We start from the raw sequence: 18,007 nt of genomic DNA, 5'->3' as shown, positions 1-18,007 counted from the left end.
GTTGTGCAACCAAGTATTAGGCTGAGGGTGCCAATACTTTTGTCTGGCCCATTTTTGGAGTTTTGTGTGAAATGATCAATGTTTTGCTTTTTGCTTCATTCTCTTTTGTGTTTTTTCATTTAAGACAAATTAAATGAAGATAATAATACCAAAGAATTTGTGTTTGTAATCATTTGCAGGAAGAAACTGAGTATTATCTGACAAAATTGCAGGGGTGTCAATACTTTTGGCCACAACTGTATACTGTACATATATATATATTATGTAGCTCTTTCATGTTAAATGTTTTAGTGACAAATATGCCTCCTGATGTCTCATATTATACTGAAACCCTATATTCCCAGTAATGCAGCGGGGTTAATGCAGTGCGACAAACAGGCAGTGACCACAGGAAAGTTCTCAGCAAAACGGATCGCAGCTGGGAAAAACAAAGACAGTCCGTTACCGGTTGCCGTGGGCGAGTGCACCACCATGTACGCTGAGAGTGCCAGGCCTTTTGCCTCCGCTTGGCTCTGTGTTGCTTCACACAGGTTGAGCTCTGCAAAGCCTTCTGCCTGCTTACAAGACCAAAACCGACACACCTAACCTCTTTACTGCAGGGTTTTTACAACAGAACCTGTGGCCGTGGGCCACATGGAAAACCTGGGGCCGGGGAACGAAATGGACCTCCCCACTACCATCTTGTGATTGCAATGCACTCCATATGCTTCTTTACACATAGCGACCCTCGCATATGACACTGCCTCACATGCCTTAAGAGCTGAATTTCTGATTGGCTCTCCATTGGCTTGTTTTTTCCCTTGGTCTTCAATTAATCCAAACTATATTTACCAAACCAATGGATCTTTTCATAATTCATTAGTAGGTGGTATTCTTTGTTAATGGGAAAACAACTTACTGAGCCTAAAAGATTTGCAGATATTTTGGAGTTTGGAGTCTTTTGGGAACAAGACTAAGATCTTACCAGCAAGTTGTTGCCAACTACTTACCTGTTATGCCCTGCAACGATCTCTACCAGCTCAGGCAGTGATCCTTCGGCTTCAGTTGACCTCACGATAACAAAGCAGCTCTTTGACGTCTGCTGCTCTGTTGATGGGGCATCACTGCTGATGTCATGTTAATTGACAACTGGCTCAACCTAGCGCAGCAAGGAGCTGGCTGTCAATCAGCATGACATCATCGGTGACATCCTGTTGACAAAGCAAAGCAGAAGAGAAGCAGCTGCTCTATCGACATGACGTCACCAGAAGGAGAAGAATCACTGGCTGGAGTGGTCGGTAACCACTTGTGACCAGAAAAGATCGCTACAAGGCAAAAAAGGCATGTCGGCTCAATGGTTAGCACTGTAGACTTGCAGCGCTCAGGTCCTTGGCTCAAATCCCACTAAGGACAACATCTGCAAAGACTTTTTTTGTTCTCCCTATATTTGTGTGGGTTTCATCCAGGTATTTTGGTTTCCTCCCACACTCTGAAGACATATTGATAGAGAAATTTGATTGTGAGCCCCAAAGGGTTCAGTGATGACAATTAGGGATGAGCGAATAGTAAAGTATTCGGACTCGCTGTCCTCGTTACGAGTACCTCCTAATACTCGGGTACTCGTAACGAGTCCAATGTAAGTCTATGGGAAATGCGAGTAATGGGCTGTGTGTGTGTGCTGGGCTGGGAGGGTACTGTGTGAAGACTGTGCCGGGCTGTGCGGGACTGTGCTGGCCTGTGAGAAGACTGTGCCAGGCTGTGCGGGACTGTGCTGGGCTTTGCAGGTACTATGCGGGTACTATGCCGGTTTGAGTGGGACTGTGCTGGGCTTTGCAGGTACTGTGTGGGGACTATGCGGGCTGTGTGAGACTGTGCTGGCCTGTGCGGGACTGTGCTGGGCTGTGCAGGTACTGTGCGGGGACCGAGCTGTGCTGTGCAGGACTGTGCGGGGACAGTGCCAGGCAGTGCGGGGCTGTGCGGGGACTGTGCTGGGCTGTGCGGGGACCGAGCTGAGCTGTGCAGGGCTGTGCGGGGACTGTGCCAGGCTGTGCCTGACTGTGCTGGACTGGCGGGGACTGTGCCAGACTGTGCGGTGACTGTGCTGGGCTGTACGGGGACTGTGCGGGCTGTGCCGAATATTGCGAGGCGAGTAGTGAAATACTCGCCAGGATTCGAGTACCGCGAGTACCGCATTACTCGCCGAGTACTGAATGCTAACGAGTATACTCGCTCATCCCTAATGACAATATTTTTAAAGCGCTCTGGAATTAATGGTGCCATGTAAGCGAATAAAATAAATAACTACCTGCCAGTAAGTTCATAGTCAACAAACCTGAAAGTCCTGGAAAACCTTTTTAACTTTACAGTTTTTGATCCTATTAACAATTTTAGCCAGCTTGTTAAAATGGGTACAATAAGTTTAATTGCAAGACGTCGTTGACTTGTGTCCTTCTCTTTATTAGAACAACAAGGGATGGACAGTACGGAGTTACTTACTGCAGATAGTCCAGAGACTATGATCATGCATGAAAACAACGTTTCAGCAGTATCTGAGTATTCACAGCCCTCATCTGGGGCACCCATTGATGACTCAAAATCACTTTCTTCTACTACACCTGGAAATGGTGGAACAAGTGGAAATACTACAGAGAATGATGATGACAGAACCAAGAAGTTACTGTATTGTGCCCTCTGCAAAGTATCAGTAAACTCCTTGTCACAACTGGAGGCCCATAACAAAGGTTAGTATCCGAAAATTAGAGACATGATGATCTCAAGCAATTCGGTCCTCAGTATGAATAAGCATCTGGTTTTTTTATCTATTGATTTCAAATTCATGTTATATTATTTATGATATTAGGTACAAAGCACAAAACTATCCTTGAAGCTCGAAGTGGTCTTGGTCCAATAAAGGCTTATCCACGACTTGGAGGGCTGACAAATGGGTCAAGTGGGTCTATCGATGCAAACACCCAGGAAAGAACTTTTCACTGTGAGATCTGTAATGTCAGAGTCACCTCTGAAGGGCAGCTCAAGCAGGTAAGTATATTTATTATATTTTTTTGTTATCTTTTGTGATCTTTTTTGTAAAAAGATCTTTAAGGATATACAGTTCAGTGTGTAACGTCCATTGACATGGACTGTCTGGCGACAAGAAAAACCACTGTAATCACGCGCATCACTTATGAGTGATGTATAATAGATCGTTCAGTTCACGTAGGCTAACAGTGTTCCCAGCAGTGCGACTCCTGTATACACAGGACGATGCACTGTCAAGAGTGATTACTGCACCGCACAAAACATTTAACCCAATGAGTCGGCGTTTTGCTCATTCATTAGGTGATCAGCTGCCTATTTACATTACAAGATTATGGTGAAAAAGTGTTCTTAAGAACAATAATCTCTCGGTGTAAATGTAGCTTAAGGTTGAATTTCTCATCTAGAATTTTAAAAATTGAAAAATATCTCTATGGTGTATAGAAAAATATTACAGTTTGAGAGTCCTCAGTGGTTGACACCTTTTAAAGGTATCATTTCCCGTGTTCTCTCAAATTTTAATATTTTTCTATCTAGTAGCTAACATGGTACAAAGATATTTATTCTTCCTGTATGTCTTTGGTGTATTTATTTTTTTCAGGCATCAATGTGAGGGAGAGAAGAAGCAAACTTAAAGGGGTTAGCGAGGATATTTTTTTTCAATGGGGCTAAGAACTGACAGGCAGGTAGTTGCTAACTACCTGCTTGTTCTGCCCAGCGCTGGCTCAGATCAATCATCCCACTCGTGCGATTCTGGCACGTATATTCACAGAGTAGCTCTTCTTCTTGCGATCCGCTCTGTTGACAGGGAGTAACTGATGATATCATGCTGATTGACAACTGGCTCCTGCCAGTTATGCAATGGGGAGCTTGCTGTCCATCAGCATGATATCGGTAGTCACGCCCCATCAGCAGAGCAAAGATGAAGAGATGCTCTGTCGACGTGACGTCACCAGAAGGCGCACAATCACTGGCAGGAGCCGTCCGAGAACACAGGTTGTTCGTAGGCACATGAGAGAATAATAAAATATTTCTGGATAGCCCCTTTAAATTATTGAAACCATTTACTTTTTTGTTTTGCTGAGGGAAAGAAGAAAGAGCAAAAGTTAGCTATAATTACTTGCATATGGAATGTAAATAGGAAACAAATATATGAAGGGTCAATACATGCACAGGGAGATCTTGGATGCTTTTCTTGAAAAATATAGCATTACAGGTAATGGGTGCAAGATTTTACAGATGAGACCTTGATCCAATCAACTAGTCTAATTGCCAGATCTGGAATCAAGAAGGATTCTTTCCCCTAATTTGTTGGAAATTGCATTTGTCTCATGGGGTTTTTGCCTCTACAGTCATGGCCAAAAGTTTTGAGAATGACACAAATATTATATTTTCACATGATCTGCTGGCCTCTGGATTTATGTGTGTTTGTCAGATGTTTTTATCACATACAGAAATATAATTGCAATCATATTATGAGTAGCAAAAGGTTATATTGACAGTTAGAATGAGTTAATGCAGCAAGTCAATATTTGCAGTGTTGACCCTTCTTCTTCAGGACCTCAGCTATTCGCCCTGGCATGCTCTCAATCAACTTCTGGATCAAATCCTGACTGATTGCAGTCCATTCTTGCAAAATCAATGCTTTTATTTTGTCTGAATTTGAAGGTTTTTGTTTGTCCACCCGTCTCTTGATGATTGACCACAAGTTCTCAATGGGATTAAGATCTGGGGAGTTTCCAGGCCATGGTCCCAAAATCTCTAAGTTTTGTTCCCTGAGCCATTTAGTTATCACCTTTGCTTTATGGCAAGGTGCTTCATCATGTTGAAAAAGGCATTGTTGATCGCCAAACTGCTCTTGGACGGTTGGGAGAAGTTGCTCTTGGAGGACATTCTGGTACCATTCTTTATTCATGGCTGTGTTTTTAGGCAAGACTGAGAGAGAGCCCATTCCCTTGGCTGAGAAGCAACCCCACACATGAATGGTTTCAGGATGCTTGACAGTTGGCATGAGACAAGACTGGTGGTAGCGCTCACCTCGTCTTCTCCGAATAAGCCGTTTTCCAGATGTCCCAAACAATCGAAAAGGGGATTCATCAGAGAAAATGACTTTACCCCAGTCCTCAGCAGTCCACTCCCTGTACCTCTTGCAGAATATCAGTCTGTCCATGATGTTTTTCCTGGAGAGAAGTGGCTTCTTTGCTGCCCTCCTTGAGACCAGGCCTTGCTCCAAGAGTCTCCGCCTCACAGTGCATGCAGATGCACTCACACCTGCCTGCTGCCATTCCTGAGCAAGCTCTGCACTGCTGGTAGCCCGATCCCGCAGCTGAAACACTTTTAAGAGACGGTCCTGGCGCTTGCTGGTCTTTCTTGGGCGCCCTGGAGCATTTTTGGCAACAAGGAAACCTCTCTCCTTGAAGTTCTTGATGATGCGATAGATTGTTGACTGAGGTGCAATCTTTCTAGCTGCGATACTCTTCCCTGTTAGGCCATTTTTGTGCAGTGCAATGATGACTGCACGTGTTTCTTTAGAGATAACCATGGTTAACAGAAGAGAAACAATGATGCCAAGCACCAGCCTCCTTTTAAAGTGTCCAGTGGTGTCATTCTTACTTAATCATGACAGACTGATCTCCAGCCCTGTCCTCATCAACACCCACACCTGTGTTAATGGCGCAATCACTGAAACGATGTTAGCTGGTCCTTTTAAGGCAGGGCTGCAATGATGTTGAAATGTGTTTTGGTGGATAAAGTTCATTTTCTAGGCAAATATTGACTTTGCAAGTAATTGCTGTTAAGCTGATCACTCTTTATAACATTCTGGAGTATATGCAAATTGCCATTAGAAAAAATGAAGCAGTAGACGTTGTAAAAATTAATATTTGTGTCATTCTCAAAACTTTTGGCCATGACTGTAGATCATGGATTTCAAACTCAAACACACAGAGGGCCCAAATTAAAAACTTGAACAAAGTCACGGCCCAACCTTGATATTTATTGAAAAAATGTCTAGAATTGACCTTGTTTTTCCTTCTCATAAAATATAACAAAGAACCTTTTCATGTGGAAACAAACTTAAGTTTTGTTTGAACATTGAATCTGGAACAAACAAAAGCTTAATTGGGGGAGAACTCCAATACTGCAGGAGAAGTTAAGGCTGTAGGGATGGTAGATAGCATTATAGAGGGGAATGCAAAGGGTGTGGTGATTCAAATAGAAGGAATTATAAGGACATACAGAGCATCAGAAGTACATAAACAGCATTGAAACAATAATATTCGCAGAATCAAGATGTAGGGAGTGAACAAAGAAGGTAAAATATTAATACATAGGGAAAGGATAGCAATGTGCAAAGAAAAAAGAAAATGGAGAGTAGATGAAATAGAGCAATAAATTAAATCATGGCATGAGCGCACCAGCTCAATAGTATACCTGTGCTACTCTTGTGGAGGACATAGAGAGTAGTGTAGGCACTGTGTGTGCTGAGATGTATAGGAGAGTACAAGACAAGTGCGCGCTGATGTGGGAAGGAGACGAGGGAACTTCCGGCTCAGTTGAACACCGTTCAGGAAGTGATTCATAGCTGGAGAGCACATAACTATGGGATTTGTAGTATTAGCAGTGCCTGTGTTGTCAACCGTCGGTAGACGCTTGGTATTTTGTGGGCCGAATATAAATATGCTACTGGCCAGATTCAGCCCACGGGTGTCACGCACAGTGTGGGAAGACTAAGTGCAACACGAGGGGAAGGAGGCCCAAAAGCTAGGGAAAGGGGGAGTCGAGACCCCTAGGCAGATCTAATAGCACCCTGCCTCGCCTACCATCCCTTTATTGGTTCCACACCAATCGCCGAGAAGGAACCTAAGCCCTGTATATCTCTAGAGCTAGGGCCTGAATGCCTGAATAGTTAAGGGGGGGATGAGCACTGGTCAGTCTCCACTGTACACTAAAGAGAAGAAGGGAGACAAACAAGGGGGAAGCAACTTAGCTTGAGCAGACTAAGAGAGAGGTAACACCAAATGTCCTCCAACAGCACCAGAGAGGAAGTAAGCCAACTGCCTGCTATAGCTCCAAGCCTTCACAAGGGAACATGTGAATATCACCGGCAACTCCCTGAAACAGACAGAGAGTATATAAAGACCCAGGTCCAGATGTGTCAATTAGTGCCGGATGGAGGTTCCAACTGAGTCCGAAAGTCAGAAGGATTAAGAAGGCATCTGCAATGTCAAACACAGAGACCTTCTGCAGCCAAATGCAGAGCAACTGTCTGTAGTATCTGAAACACTCGTGACAGCGGGACTGAGTTTGACATCTATGCTCTAGATCAACATGTTAGAAATAGATTATCTTCTTTCAACCTTAAAACAATGAAACTGCCCAAAGTCTGTGTGGTTGTAGAAGGAAATTGCTAATTATTACAATAGTTTACAGAATTCCTGCAGTGTGAGTGGGAGGAAAGAGATGGCGTGGCAAGTGTAATGAGAGCTAATAAGCTTGTAGAGGCAGTAACTAGAAGTTGGTGATCGCTCTAAGGTATCTGTAGTATGACAATGGCAACAACATCCTGCTAGCGAATTAGGATAGAGAAGTCTGCAACACAAAGAGCAGAGATTGAAAGGGAAAGGTGCAAATATCACATTTGAAATACAGATTGCAAAGTCAGGATAATTATCTATATTTCTTTCAATTTTCACTTTTGCCTGTAAGTAATAACGATTGGATGAAAGCTAGATAGATAGCAATAGATTTTTGCATGCAATATTTGGTTGGATTTATAGGGAAATTGTGAAATAAAGACATTCTCATCTGGAAGCAATATGTTGGATTGACATGTTTATTTAGTTATTGCAAATTGTTAAAGTTAGAACCTAGATTTTTGATTGTGAATCCATAGAAAACAATTCTAAACATTTATATCACAGATATCGTGTAAAAGTCTAACTTGTTGTATAAAAATAAACCCTTTTCTATTTCTGTCTCAGCACATCTCAAGCCGTAGACATCGTGATGGGGTATCAGGGAAGCCCAACCCTCTCCTGAGTAGGCACAAGAAGCAGCAAACTCTGCAGGAGCTTACGGTATGTGTTCTTAAAGCTGACAAAGTGAAGGTACCTTGGCAGCAGTGATGAGCAAGCCTGTCAAAATTTAAATTCGTGAATTTTTTTTGCGTCAAAGTTATCGATGCAAATTGAATCTTACTTATTAAGTTATTGGGTTTCTCCAGATTGCAGCACATAATAAATTTGGGGGTAAAGAATACTTATATCACCACTCAATCCTGGCACCAAGCAGGCTTCAGACATATCCATGTCTTTTTACATGATCTTCATTTGCGATGTGCACCATGATGTCACGATGCAAGCTGCCTGAGGTGTTGACTAAGTCTCAGGCGCCATGTGTCATGTTCTCATAACACACATGATCATGATGTCTGTAGGTAAATATTTTTTAATCGCTTTCTACAATTCAGCAAAACGGTTGGTCACAATTTTGTTGAATTTGAGCAATGTGAATCACAAAAAAATTAGATTTAGGAGAATTTAAAGTGTTTATTCAAAAAAAATTGCTTTGAACAGCCATCCTGAATAACCCTCTTTGAAACTAATTTACTTTTCTATTCAGCTGATTAAGAAATATTTTACTTTAACAGAAGTAACAAATGTTATGGGGAGAGTGGCAGGTTGTGGTATATAGGGCCCAGCATATTATTTCAATTAATCACATCAAGGAAAATACTCATCCATTTAGTATTGACTTCATTGAGTCCCTATATACATGGTTGAATTTTTTGCCATGGTATTTGGATTCCTTGCCATTTTACTATTGAGAAACACCGATTTAGTTCACAAATCATAAACATGAGCCCAGTGGAGGATACATTGATGTTCTTTTGACTCAGTATAACCCTGCATATGACAACCATCAATGGCAGTCATTGCCCATAGAACCTGTCACCTGCCTGCCTGAAACTCTGAAGGACACACACATTAGCATTATCATTGTTCTAAGCCACATTTCCTCCTTATACTGCTCTCTATAAAGCTAGTTTCACACATCAGTTTTTTTTTAAGGTACATGAAAAAAGGACCATTCTTTTTTTCAGTGTGCTGGATCGATTTTTTTGCACGTGTGTCTATTACCAACTACACAATGGAAAACGGACAGCAGTGGGTAGCACAGGGATGACATGTGAGATATTTTGTGAGAAGACACATTGGTTGTAACGGGTCCGTGAACTATCCGCTACATAAACGGCTAGAACACATAATAAAAAAAAAATAATGTGTGAAAGAGCCCAACCTGGTAGTTTTTTGCTGTAATTCCACTACTTTTCAAAGAAACCTGAAAGATCATATTGAACTTAAAATAGGTAATAAATAAGAATATTCAGAATTTGATACCATGCAAAAATAGAAGGACAACTATTAATAAGTTATTTTTGTTTTTTAGTCCCACTTCAACTTTTTAAGGTTTGATGGCAGCATTATATTGATAAACAGATTATTATTATTTATATAGTACCATTGATTCCATGTACATGAGAAGGGGGTTACATACAAATTACAGATATCACTTACAGTAAACAAGCTATCAATCACAGACTGATATAGAGGGGAGAGAGGGACCCTGGCCTTTCGGACTTACATTCTACAGGATGATTGGGAAGGAGACAGTAGGTTGGTGGGTTGCAGCAGTTCCTGTGTTGCTTGAGGCGATATTTCCGGTAGTGGTGAGGAGGTAGCGGGGTCATTGCAGGTGTAAGCTTTCTTGATGAGGTGGGTTTTCAGGTTCCATCTGAAGGATCCGAATGTGGTTGATAGTCGGACATGTTAGGGCAAAGAATTCCTGAGGATGGGGGATATTCGGGAGAAGTCTTGGAAGCGGCTGGGTGAGGAGCGAATAAGTGTGGAGGAGAGAAGGAGGTCTTGGGAGGACCGAAGATTACGTGAGGGAAGGTATCGGGAGATTAGTTCAGAGACATATGGAGGAGACAGGTTATAGACGGCCTTGTAGGTCAGTATTAGTAATTTGATTAGTAATTTGAACTGGATATGCTGAGGGAATGGTTGCCAGTGAAGAGATTTGCAGAGGGGAGAAGTGGAGGAGTAGCGAGGAGAGAGATTAATTAGTCGGGCAGCAGAGTTAAGGATGGACTGGAGAGGTGCGAGGGTGTTAGCAGGGAGGCCACAGAAAAAGATGTTGCAGTAGTTGAGGTGGGAGATGATGAGGGCATGCACAAGCATTTTAGTAGAATGAGGGTTGAGGAAAGGACAGATTCTGGAAATATTTTTGAGCTGGAGGCGACAGACGGTAGAAAGAGCTTGGATGTGCAGATTGAAGGACAGGGCAGAGTCAAAGGTTACTCCGAGGGGGGGAAAGTGTGATGTCGCTAATTGTGATAGATAGGTCAGGGTAAGGAAGATCTGTGTGAAACAGATGGGAAATACTGTGTACCACAACCATGATCCCACCAGTGATCATGTGAGCACAATGGCTATGCTCATGTAATCTATTTCCTTGATATATTAGTACATCAAGGTGCCTCAATTAACTGAGCCCTATGATGTTCCTTTAGTCATAATGTGTGAAGGGGTTGAAGCAAATAAATAATCAAAATTGTCAATATCATCAATAAACAATCCTACTTTTGTGGCTGCAATAAATGGAAATCTCTTAGATTGTCAGAGTTTATATATCTATTTAAAAGAAGTAATATTTACATGTACCCATTTTTGTTCTCTTTTTAGACCAGTCTGATGTTCTCTAAGGACCTTTCAAAGACATTATCTGCAGGTCTTCTCCCCAGTCCTCTGGCGGTTGCTATGGCTGCTGCTGTGTCCTCTCCATTGAGTCTACGTCCTGCTGCAAACCCTCCGCTTCTACAGGCTCCCCCCCTGACACACCACTTACTACGACCAGCTCCAGGACCCATCAGAACTGCACATGGGACAATACTTTTCTCCCCTTATTGAGGAGAAGCTCTCTACCTTTACACTATAATACTAATCCACTGGAACTTGAGCCTGCACTAAGAAAATCATGGCAGGATTTAACCAGCTGCCTCTTGCTCAGTATCTTCCCTTCCCTCAGAACTATATAAAAACTGGAACATTCTGCAAACTCATGGTCACTGCTTTGCCCGACATAAGCAGCAAAAGAACCTCTGTGAATTTCTGAAGGGTATTACTAAGTTTATGAGCTGAGAACAGTGAATTAACCCGCCATTAGAAAGAGACAGGTGGCTCAGGGTTTATTTTAGGGAACGGTGACTTGGGATAAATGGACGCACAGCTGGGAATAGCAATAGTTTTGGCATTTTTTTTTTTGGTCCTTGGTGGATCAACCTAAGTAACTCAGTGGACTGTGACTGAGCGGAAACACTGGGTGTCATATAAATGATTTCTGGAGTGTATGAGGGGTATATTGATGCTGCTGTGATTAAAGAAGCTCTTTCTTTTGCAAAAAGGAGGAAGAAAGTCAGTAATGACGTCTGACCGTCCATGCGCTTTTATAACAGCCTAATCTATTCGTACACTTATAGTATAAGTTTAGAATTTTCCAGTTAGATGGTTTTTTTGTTCAATAACTTCAGGGAAGAGCATATGTTCTTGATTTACAATCACAATGTCACATTATGTTTTCAGTGCATTGATGAATTTGAGTGTACTTCAACCACTGGGGAAAAAAAACGTCATCTATATACTGTAAATGTACAGTGGTAGTGAGATTTTCCTATGCAGTTCCCACTTGGACCACAGGGTGTCTACACTGAAGAAATTAGCCATAAATTTGGATTTCTCCAACTCAGACATTCTTGGTAGTGCAGTCTAGTGCGGAGATAGGCAACATGTTCTTGCCCAGTTGCATTGGAATGACAAGCACAGCCTGTTAGCGTCTAGTAGACCAGGGATGCTGGAACATTATGTTCCCCACCAGCTGAAAAGCCACATGTTGCCTAAACTTGCTTTGAACTTTAGGTTTTTTTTACTTCTCTTTATTTCATTGCGCCCCATACGGGAACAAGTCACCGCTACAGCAATTTCTTTAGATAGATATATTTTTATTGCTTCTTCATTAAGTAGAACAACAAAAAAATAAGAAGTTTGTCTAATGGGTTAAATCCATTGTAGTTTGGAGTTGGGGACAAATAGGGCACCTTCACCAAACTAGAACATGTGTTTAAGGCTATGTTTACACGTAGTTTTTCCCATAATCAGAGTACATATTAGGATGTTTTTTTCAAAATATATGCTAAACCAGCCTTCATAGTCTAATGTGTCCAATGTATGCCAAAATACTGGGATTTTGGCTTATGTTCAGATGCTTTTTCTATAAATTACAAGAGGATACCGCAAAAAAAGGTGTTTTATAAGTATACTGTCTAGATAGATAGATATGTAAGTAGTATGTGTATATACTGTATATATCTATATATATGTGAATAAAACACCTTTTTTCTATATCCTATATACAGTATCCTATGCTATATCTCCAGGTCACATGAGGCTGTGCCATGGGTTTGGTCTATATTCAGAATTATTTCCTCAATGTATACATTGTAGATAGTAAAGAAAGGAGTCTTAGTATTTGCGCTTGAATGAAACCATATGGATAATATAAAAAGTGGTATAGCTCTTTCCCATAGTCAGAAAAGCATTGGACCATAACTCACTCATCTTACCTTTTCTTATGACCCTTATAGCAGAAAAAAAATCCTGCCTTATGTTTTAGATGGTAGACGAGAGCAAGGACCCTTGTGTTTCTGCCCCGTATACGTGCTTCTAGAACGAGGTACATTAACCACTTTTGAAACTACTTGCACAAACTGTTTGTCGTCTACGAAAGAGGCTCGTGTACTTTGACAATCGTTTTATTTATTTGATAGATAAATTCTTCCTAAAGACTATGCAATTGTTTTCGTGCTACATAGATATTTTTTGTCTCGTTACATTTATGTACTCCACCTCCCAGCTGCTTGTGAAAGTGAATATAAGCAGCAGGAAATGTGGAACCATGGCATTAGTCTTAAAACCCCCCACTCCTAAATGACATGTATAATAAGCAAGCACGCATTTATAAGCTGCTCATAAGCAATCAGCATTAAACAGAGTGACGTAGCAGTAATATATGGATATAGGGACAAGAGGAAGCCATTGGATGACCATTGAAGTGCAGCCATGAAGTAGCAAAAGAGCTCATAATTTCAAAGCCATCATACATTCATAGCTACCCTGGAAAAATGTATACAAATAAAGTAGCTGTCTTAATAAATTCTAAGTTTATCTGTGCTCAGCTCTTAGTTTTGATTCAACAAGAAGCTCTTGTCACGCTTTCCAAAAGTTTATGTGTACATGTATTCACCCACCCAGGTTGCATGTAATCACTCACTGTGACCCACATTTCGGAGATGAATTTAGTATGATAATGAAGATACTCTTTCCTTGGGATATATAGATTTGAAATCACTTGGGAGGACTTATTTTCATCCATTAGTAATCATGGACCTACAGTATGCACCTTAAAACTCTAGCAACAATGGCTTTCTTTTGTGAAAACCTTCTCCTTATTGACCCTCGTTTATCCTAAAAGCTAGCACCAGTAGTTATTGTTAAGTAAAACTCTTGGAAATATATAAAATTTACAAAATAGACCCAACTTGAGTAAATTAAAGTATTAATGTATTTTATCAGTCATTGTCCCCGAGCCCTACAACAGTAGTTAAGAAGCGTTGTAGCCACAACAGACACTTACCCAGCGTTAGTCAGTACCTGCATGGGCTTAACTATAGTTGGTGCCAGGCCCTAGAGCTTTGGTGACCCCAAAAAGAACTTTTGGCCCTTATGAAAAGATCAATATTGTTAAAGATCAATGATATGTCGCGATACAGCTGGTGATTTTGCATTTACGCCAAAAAGCTTCAAGTTATTGCATTTATGTTTATTGACTCTAGTTGGGTTCATTTTACAAATTGTTATATTTTGTACTCAGTTTTACTCTAATATTAATTTCTAACCACGTTATTATTGGTGTAATGGGGTCATTTACAGCTTGTAGGTACAGTGCAAAAATATACGCATAATATTTTCCATGATATCCTCATTCGGGGAATATATTGCATCCCATTCCAGAATGGAAATCATATGTAGTAGGTACAAAGACAAATACAAGCACTTCTGATACAAGACTTTTCAATGGCCTGAAAAGTGTGCATAGAAGGAGATGAGAGCACTCTTTGCTCATTTCCATACTGGCCATATGGTGCTCTCTTTTTCTTTTGACTAGGCGGCTACCCACTTAACTCATATAAAACGACTGTTCACACCAGAACAGTTAATGTCTTGCCTAAATCTTGGTAAATTGGTTATGTTTTTGCATGCAGCATCAAGTAACATATATCCAACCCTGGTTTGCACTGTGTTTAGCGGTTGTAAATAACCCCTCATATATGTCCTTGATCCGGTCATATGTAACTTAGCACTTCACTGCTGGAATCTTCCAGGGCATGGTATATACATGTAATGCTCTTGGCAGCATGGAGAGTAGAGATGCTTGTCTATTCTGCGACACATTTTTGCATATGAGCACACACTGTTTTCATTGATGACCTTAGGAAGCTGTCGTGTGGGGCGGAAGCAAAAAAAGCTTTGCTGTGGTGTGCAACCTGACGATAGAATCAGTATTAAGCAACCTACCTAGCGATCCACGAAGCTTCTTATCCAACAGAAGCGGACATTGCAATAATATATCAGTGCTGGCTGGCGGCACAAGGAGGCACTCAGGATCTTGTCTAATTTCAGTAATAATAGGGCAATCCTAAGACTTGATGTACAGTTGCTCACTGCTATGACCCCTCGGCAAGCTGCACCCACAGCTACCGTCTTGTGCCACACTGCAGGCTCCTGGCGTCTCAGGCATCTTACTGACAAACCGAAATAAAACATGTCTTCCTTTTTGTAAACAAATCTTGCCTCGTTCCGTTCTTATAAGACGTAACCTAACCAAGACAGCAGCTGTTGCTATAATATTATGCAGTGTTTTGTTGCTATGGTGGACACCTTATTGCTTCGGCCAAGTTTGTAGAGCAAGAAACCCCCATTGAGAAAAAGGGTGTACTGCCGAGGGTATCTGGAAAGGAGTCCAACTCATAATAAAATTTTATGATGTGTGAGGTCACTCCGTCCGCCCTCCATAATCCAGTACCTGGTGCAGTAATCTATTTCTCTTCTAGGCAGTTGTGCAGAGAAATCTGCAGCACTTGCTTAGTAATTAAATGAAGCCTTATTTTTTTTTGCTCAGGGTTAAGATTATAGTTTTCAGGCTTCAATGTCAGAATAATCCCTTCTGGCAGTGCACGCCTTCTTATTGTGCTATTTGCAGCCAAATATTCACAACGATCCTCGAGACATTATCCAGAGCATGGGGAGTAATCATCAAGTCCTACGTGCAAAATAATGGAAATGTTGGGATTTATATTTTAGTGCCTCTATACTGTATTTATTTGTAGAGTAGCGAAAAGTAGGATTTTACTATTCTCTTTTTCAACAAACTATTTTGAAGGACTCATCTAATAAAATAAAAGACACTTACATTAGTATAAGGAGATAGATAGATAGATAGATAGAAAGATATACTGTATAAATATAGCCAAAATGCACCAATAAATTCAACAAAACCTACATAGAAATTTGCAAGGCTCAAAATAAATAAAAAATATATTCTTTATTGGATAACATAATACTAATTAAAAACATACAAAAAGGTCAAATATATAAAATACTAGAGGTAGGTAAGTAAAAATAGCAAAACTCCCTTGTGTGAATATAATACGTCAATACAGAGTTATAATGTGTGACAGTATTAAAGACTGATACTCAAAAGGTACAAGTCAAAAAAGCAAGTGCTGTGTAAGTTAAGGCCTTTTACGATCCCTACAGGCAAACAGGGAGAGAGTGATATCATATGAAAATTCACATAGTGATAATCATGTACAGTGGCATGAAGTACACTATACATACCCTAGAAAACACACCTGACAAATGTTTTGCATCAAGCTTCATCAGGGGGTGTAATAAAACAAAAAAATGAAAGCCACCATCGCCCATATTGCTAGGTACAACAGTGGTCATGGAAACTCCTCACCTGATAGATGTCACGTGCCCTGTCCTGTGTGACACAGCCAGCAGGCCGGTAGCTAATACAACAGGACACGGCACGTGTAATTGTCTAGTGTGACGCGGCCCGCAGGCCGGTAACTAATACAAGACACAGGGGATAGGGAAACATTTACAATGGTGGGCCCTGCGATAGGGACAGGGGACATGGAGACCTCCTGCACTCCCCTGAGTCAGTGTCCCTAACGCTCCTAACGTTCCCTATGCCGGTTCCGCACCGGGCGCCGCTCAGGATACCTGTCGCCCTAGCACACCGTACACCTATCCCTTGCTAGGGAGCTAGGTAACATAGTAACATAGTTATTAAGGTTGAAGGAAGACTTTAAGTCCATCTAGTTCAACCCATATCCTATCCTAACTTGCCCTAACATGTTGATCCAGAGGAAGGCAAAAAAAAACCATGTGGCAAACAGTAAGCTTCACATTGGGGAAAAAAATTCCTTCCCGACTCCACATATGGCAATCAGACTAGCTCCCTGGATTAACACAATATTAAGGAAACTAGCACTGGCCCCACCGCTGTACTAACACCAACATGAGGAAAAGTGACAAACAGGGAAGCACATAGCTTTGCTCTGATGCACTTGCTCCAGGCAACAGAGTCCAACACCTGAGTGCATCTTCCTCCCACCGTGTCCAACACCTGGGTGCAGCTGTCCAGCAACGGAGTCCGGCACCTGAGTGCAGCTGTCCAGCAACGGAGTCCAGCACCTGAGTGCAGCTTCCAGCAAAAGAGTCCAGCTACTGAGTGCAGCTCTAGACCATAGCTGCCACTCCACCATGCTTTACACGAACTCCTCGCTGACACCATAGCTGCCACTTCAGGACGCTGACTGAACTGTCCTGGAAACTCCTCAGCTCCTTCATTCACCTAGCATGGTTGGAAAAGCCCATCAATAATACCAAAGCTAATTGCAACACCTGAGACTCTTTTATAGCAGAGCCAGCAATCACACTTGTATTCTAATCATGTGCACTAAACTAAAGAAACAGAGTGCAATGACGCTCACCACCACCGGGGCAAACTTAGAACAAACGACACCACAGTGCAATAATCCTAATGGCCACCGGAGGCAAAAAACCAACTCCGAGCATACAGCTCAAGGAAAAAAAAGTTTACTTTGTGCATTTATCTGTCAGATCTAACCTGGATCATGACAATAGGTGGAGGTCCCAGGAGTGCAACCTATATACTTTTGACATTAAAAGGTATGGTCACAAATATCAATGGTTTGAAAACCCCTTTACAGAGAAGCTTAGGTTTTTGACCTATTCGTATAATACATTCATTATAAGTAATATATTTATGTAAATAACTATTTTTGCAACATAATAGTATTTTCTATGATGCTTCATTCCTAAAATATCTTGCAGAGAGGTTATAATCTATAGACCTGTCAATAGACTCCTATAGATGCTTAAAAAGAATGTCTAATTAAAAAAAAAATCTATATTCCTTACTAGGGGAATCTAGGGAGACAACAGAGATTAACAGTGTTCAGGATCTTCATCTCTTGCCCAAAATAGAGATAAGTTACAATGTGCATCTCACTCTGGAGGACTTGTCCTGTCCTGCTTTATACAAGCAGACCATTAATTTGCGTGTACATTGTATAAAGTGTAAATTTCACTCTGGTGGATCTTCAAGGAAATTCCAACAGAAAATAATTAGTGATCACTAATTTTCCAGCAGTAGCAATTTTTTTTATCAGATTTTTGATCCATTGATCTTGTAATAATCCTAGTAACAAGTACCTTTCTAAACCCTTTAAAGCATATAATACCTGTCATTACAGATAACTTTTCACAATAAACTGTCA

The 18,007-nt window shown here is 41.2% G+C and overlaps 1 protein-coding gene across 4 annotated transcripts in view; it reads left to right on the top strand.

Annotated features, from left to right (window-relative positions):
* Positions 1 to 14,978, top strand: part of ZNF385A (zinc finger protein 385A) — a 260,612-nt gene extending 245,634 nt beyond the window's left edge. For all 4 annotated transcript variants that reach the window (XM_073546272.1, XM_073546275.1, XM_073546274.1 and 1 more), the window contains 4 exons: positions 2,442 to 2,720; positions 2,840 to 3,018; positions 7,998 to 8,093; positions 10,764 to 14,978. In XM_073546272.1, the coding sequence (XP_073402373.1) occupies positions 2,442 to 2,720; positions 2,840 to 3,018; positions 7,998 to 8,093; positions 10,764 to 10,988 (779 nt within the window). In that variant the 3' untranslated portion in view covers positions 10,989 to 14,978. The remainder of the gene's footprint in view (positions 1 to 2,441; positions 2,721 to 2,839; positions 3,019 to 7,997; positions 8,094 to 10,763) is intronic.
* Positions 14,979 to 18,007: the final 3,029 nt, after the last annotated feature.

Source organism: Dendrobates tinctorius, unplaced genomic scaffold (genome assembly GCF_039654945.1).
Source record: "Dendrobates tinctorius isolate UK_male_01 unplaced genomic scaffold, ASM3965494v1 ptg000145l, whole genome shotgun sequence".
Taxonomy (NCBI): domain Eukaryota; kingdom Metazoa; phylum Chordata; class Amphibia; order Anura; family Dendrobatidae; genus Dendrobates; species Dendrobates tinctorius.
Note: the sequence above shows the minus strand (reverse complement) of the source record. Positions and strands in the feature narration are given on the sequence as shown.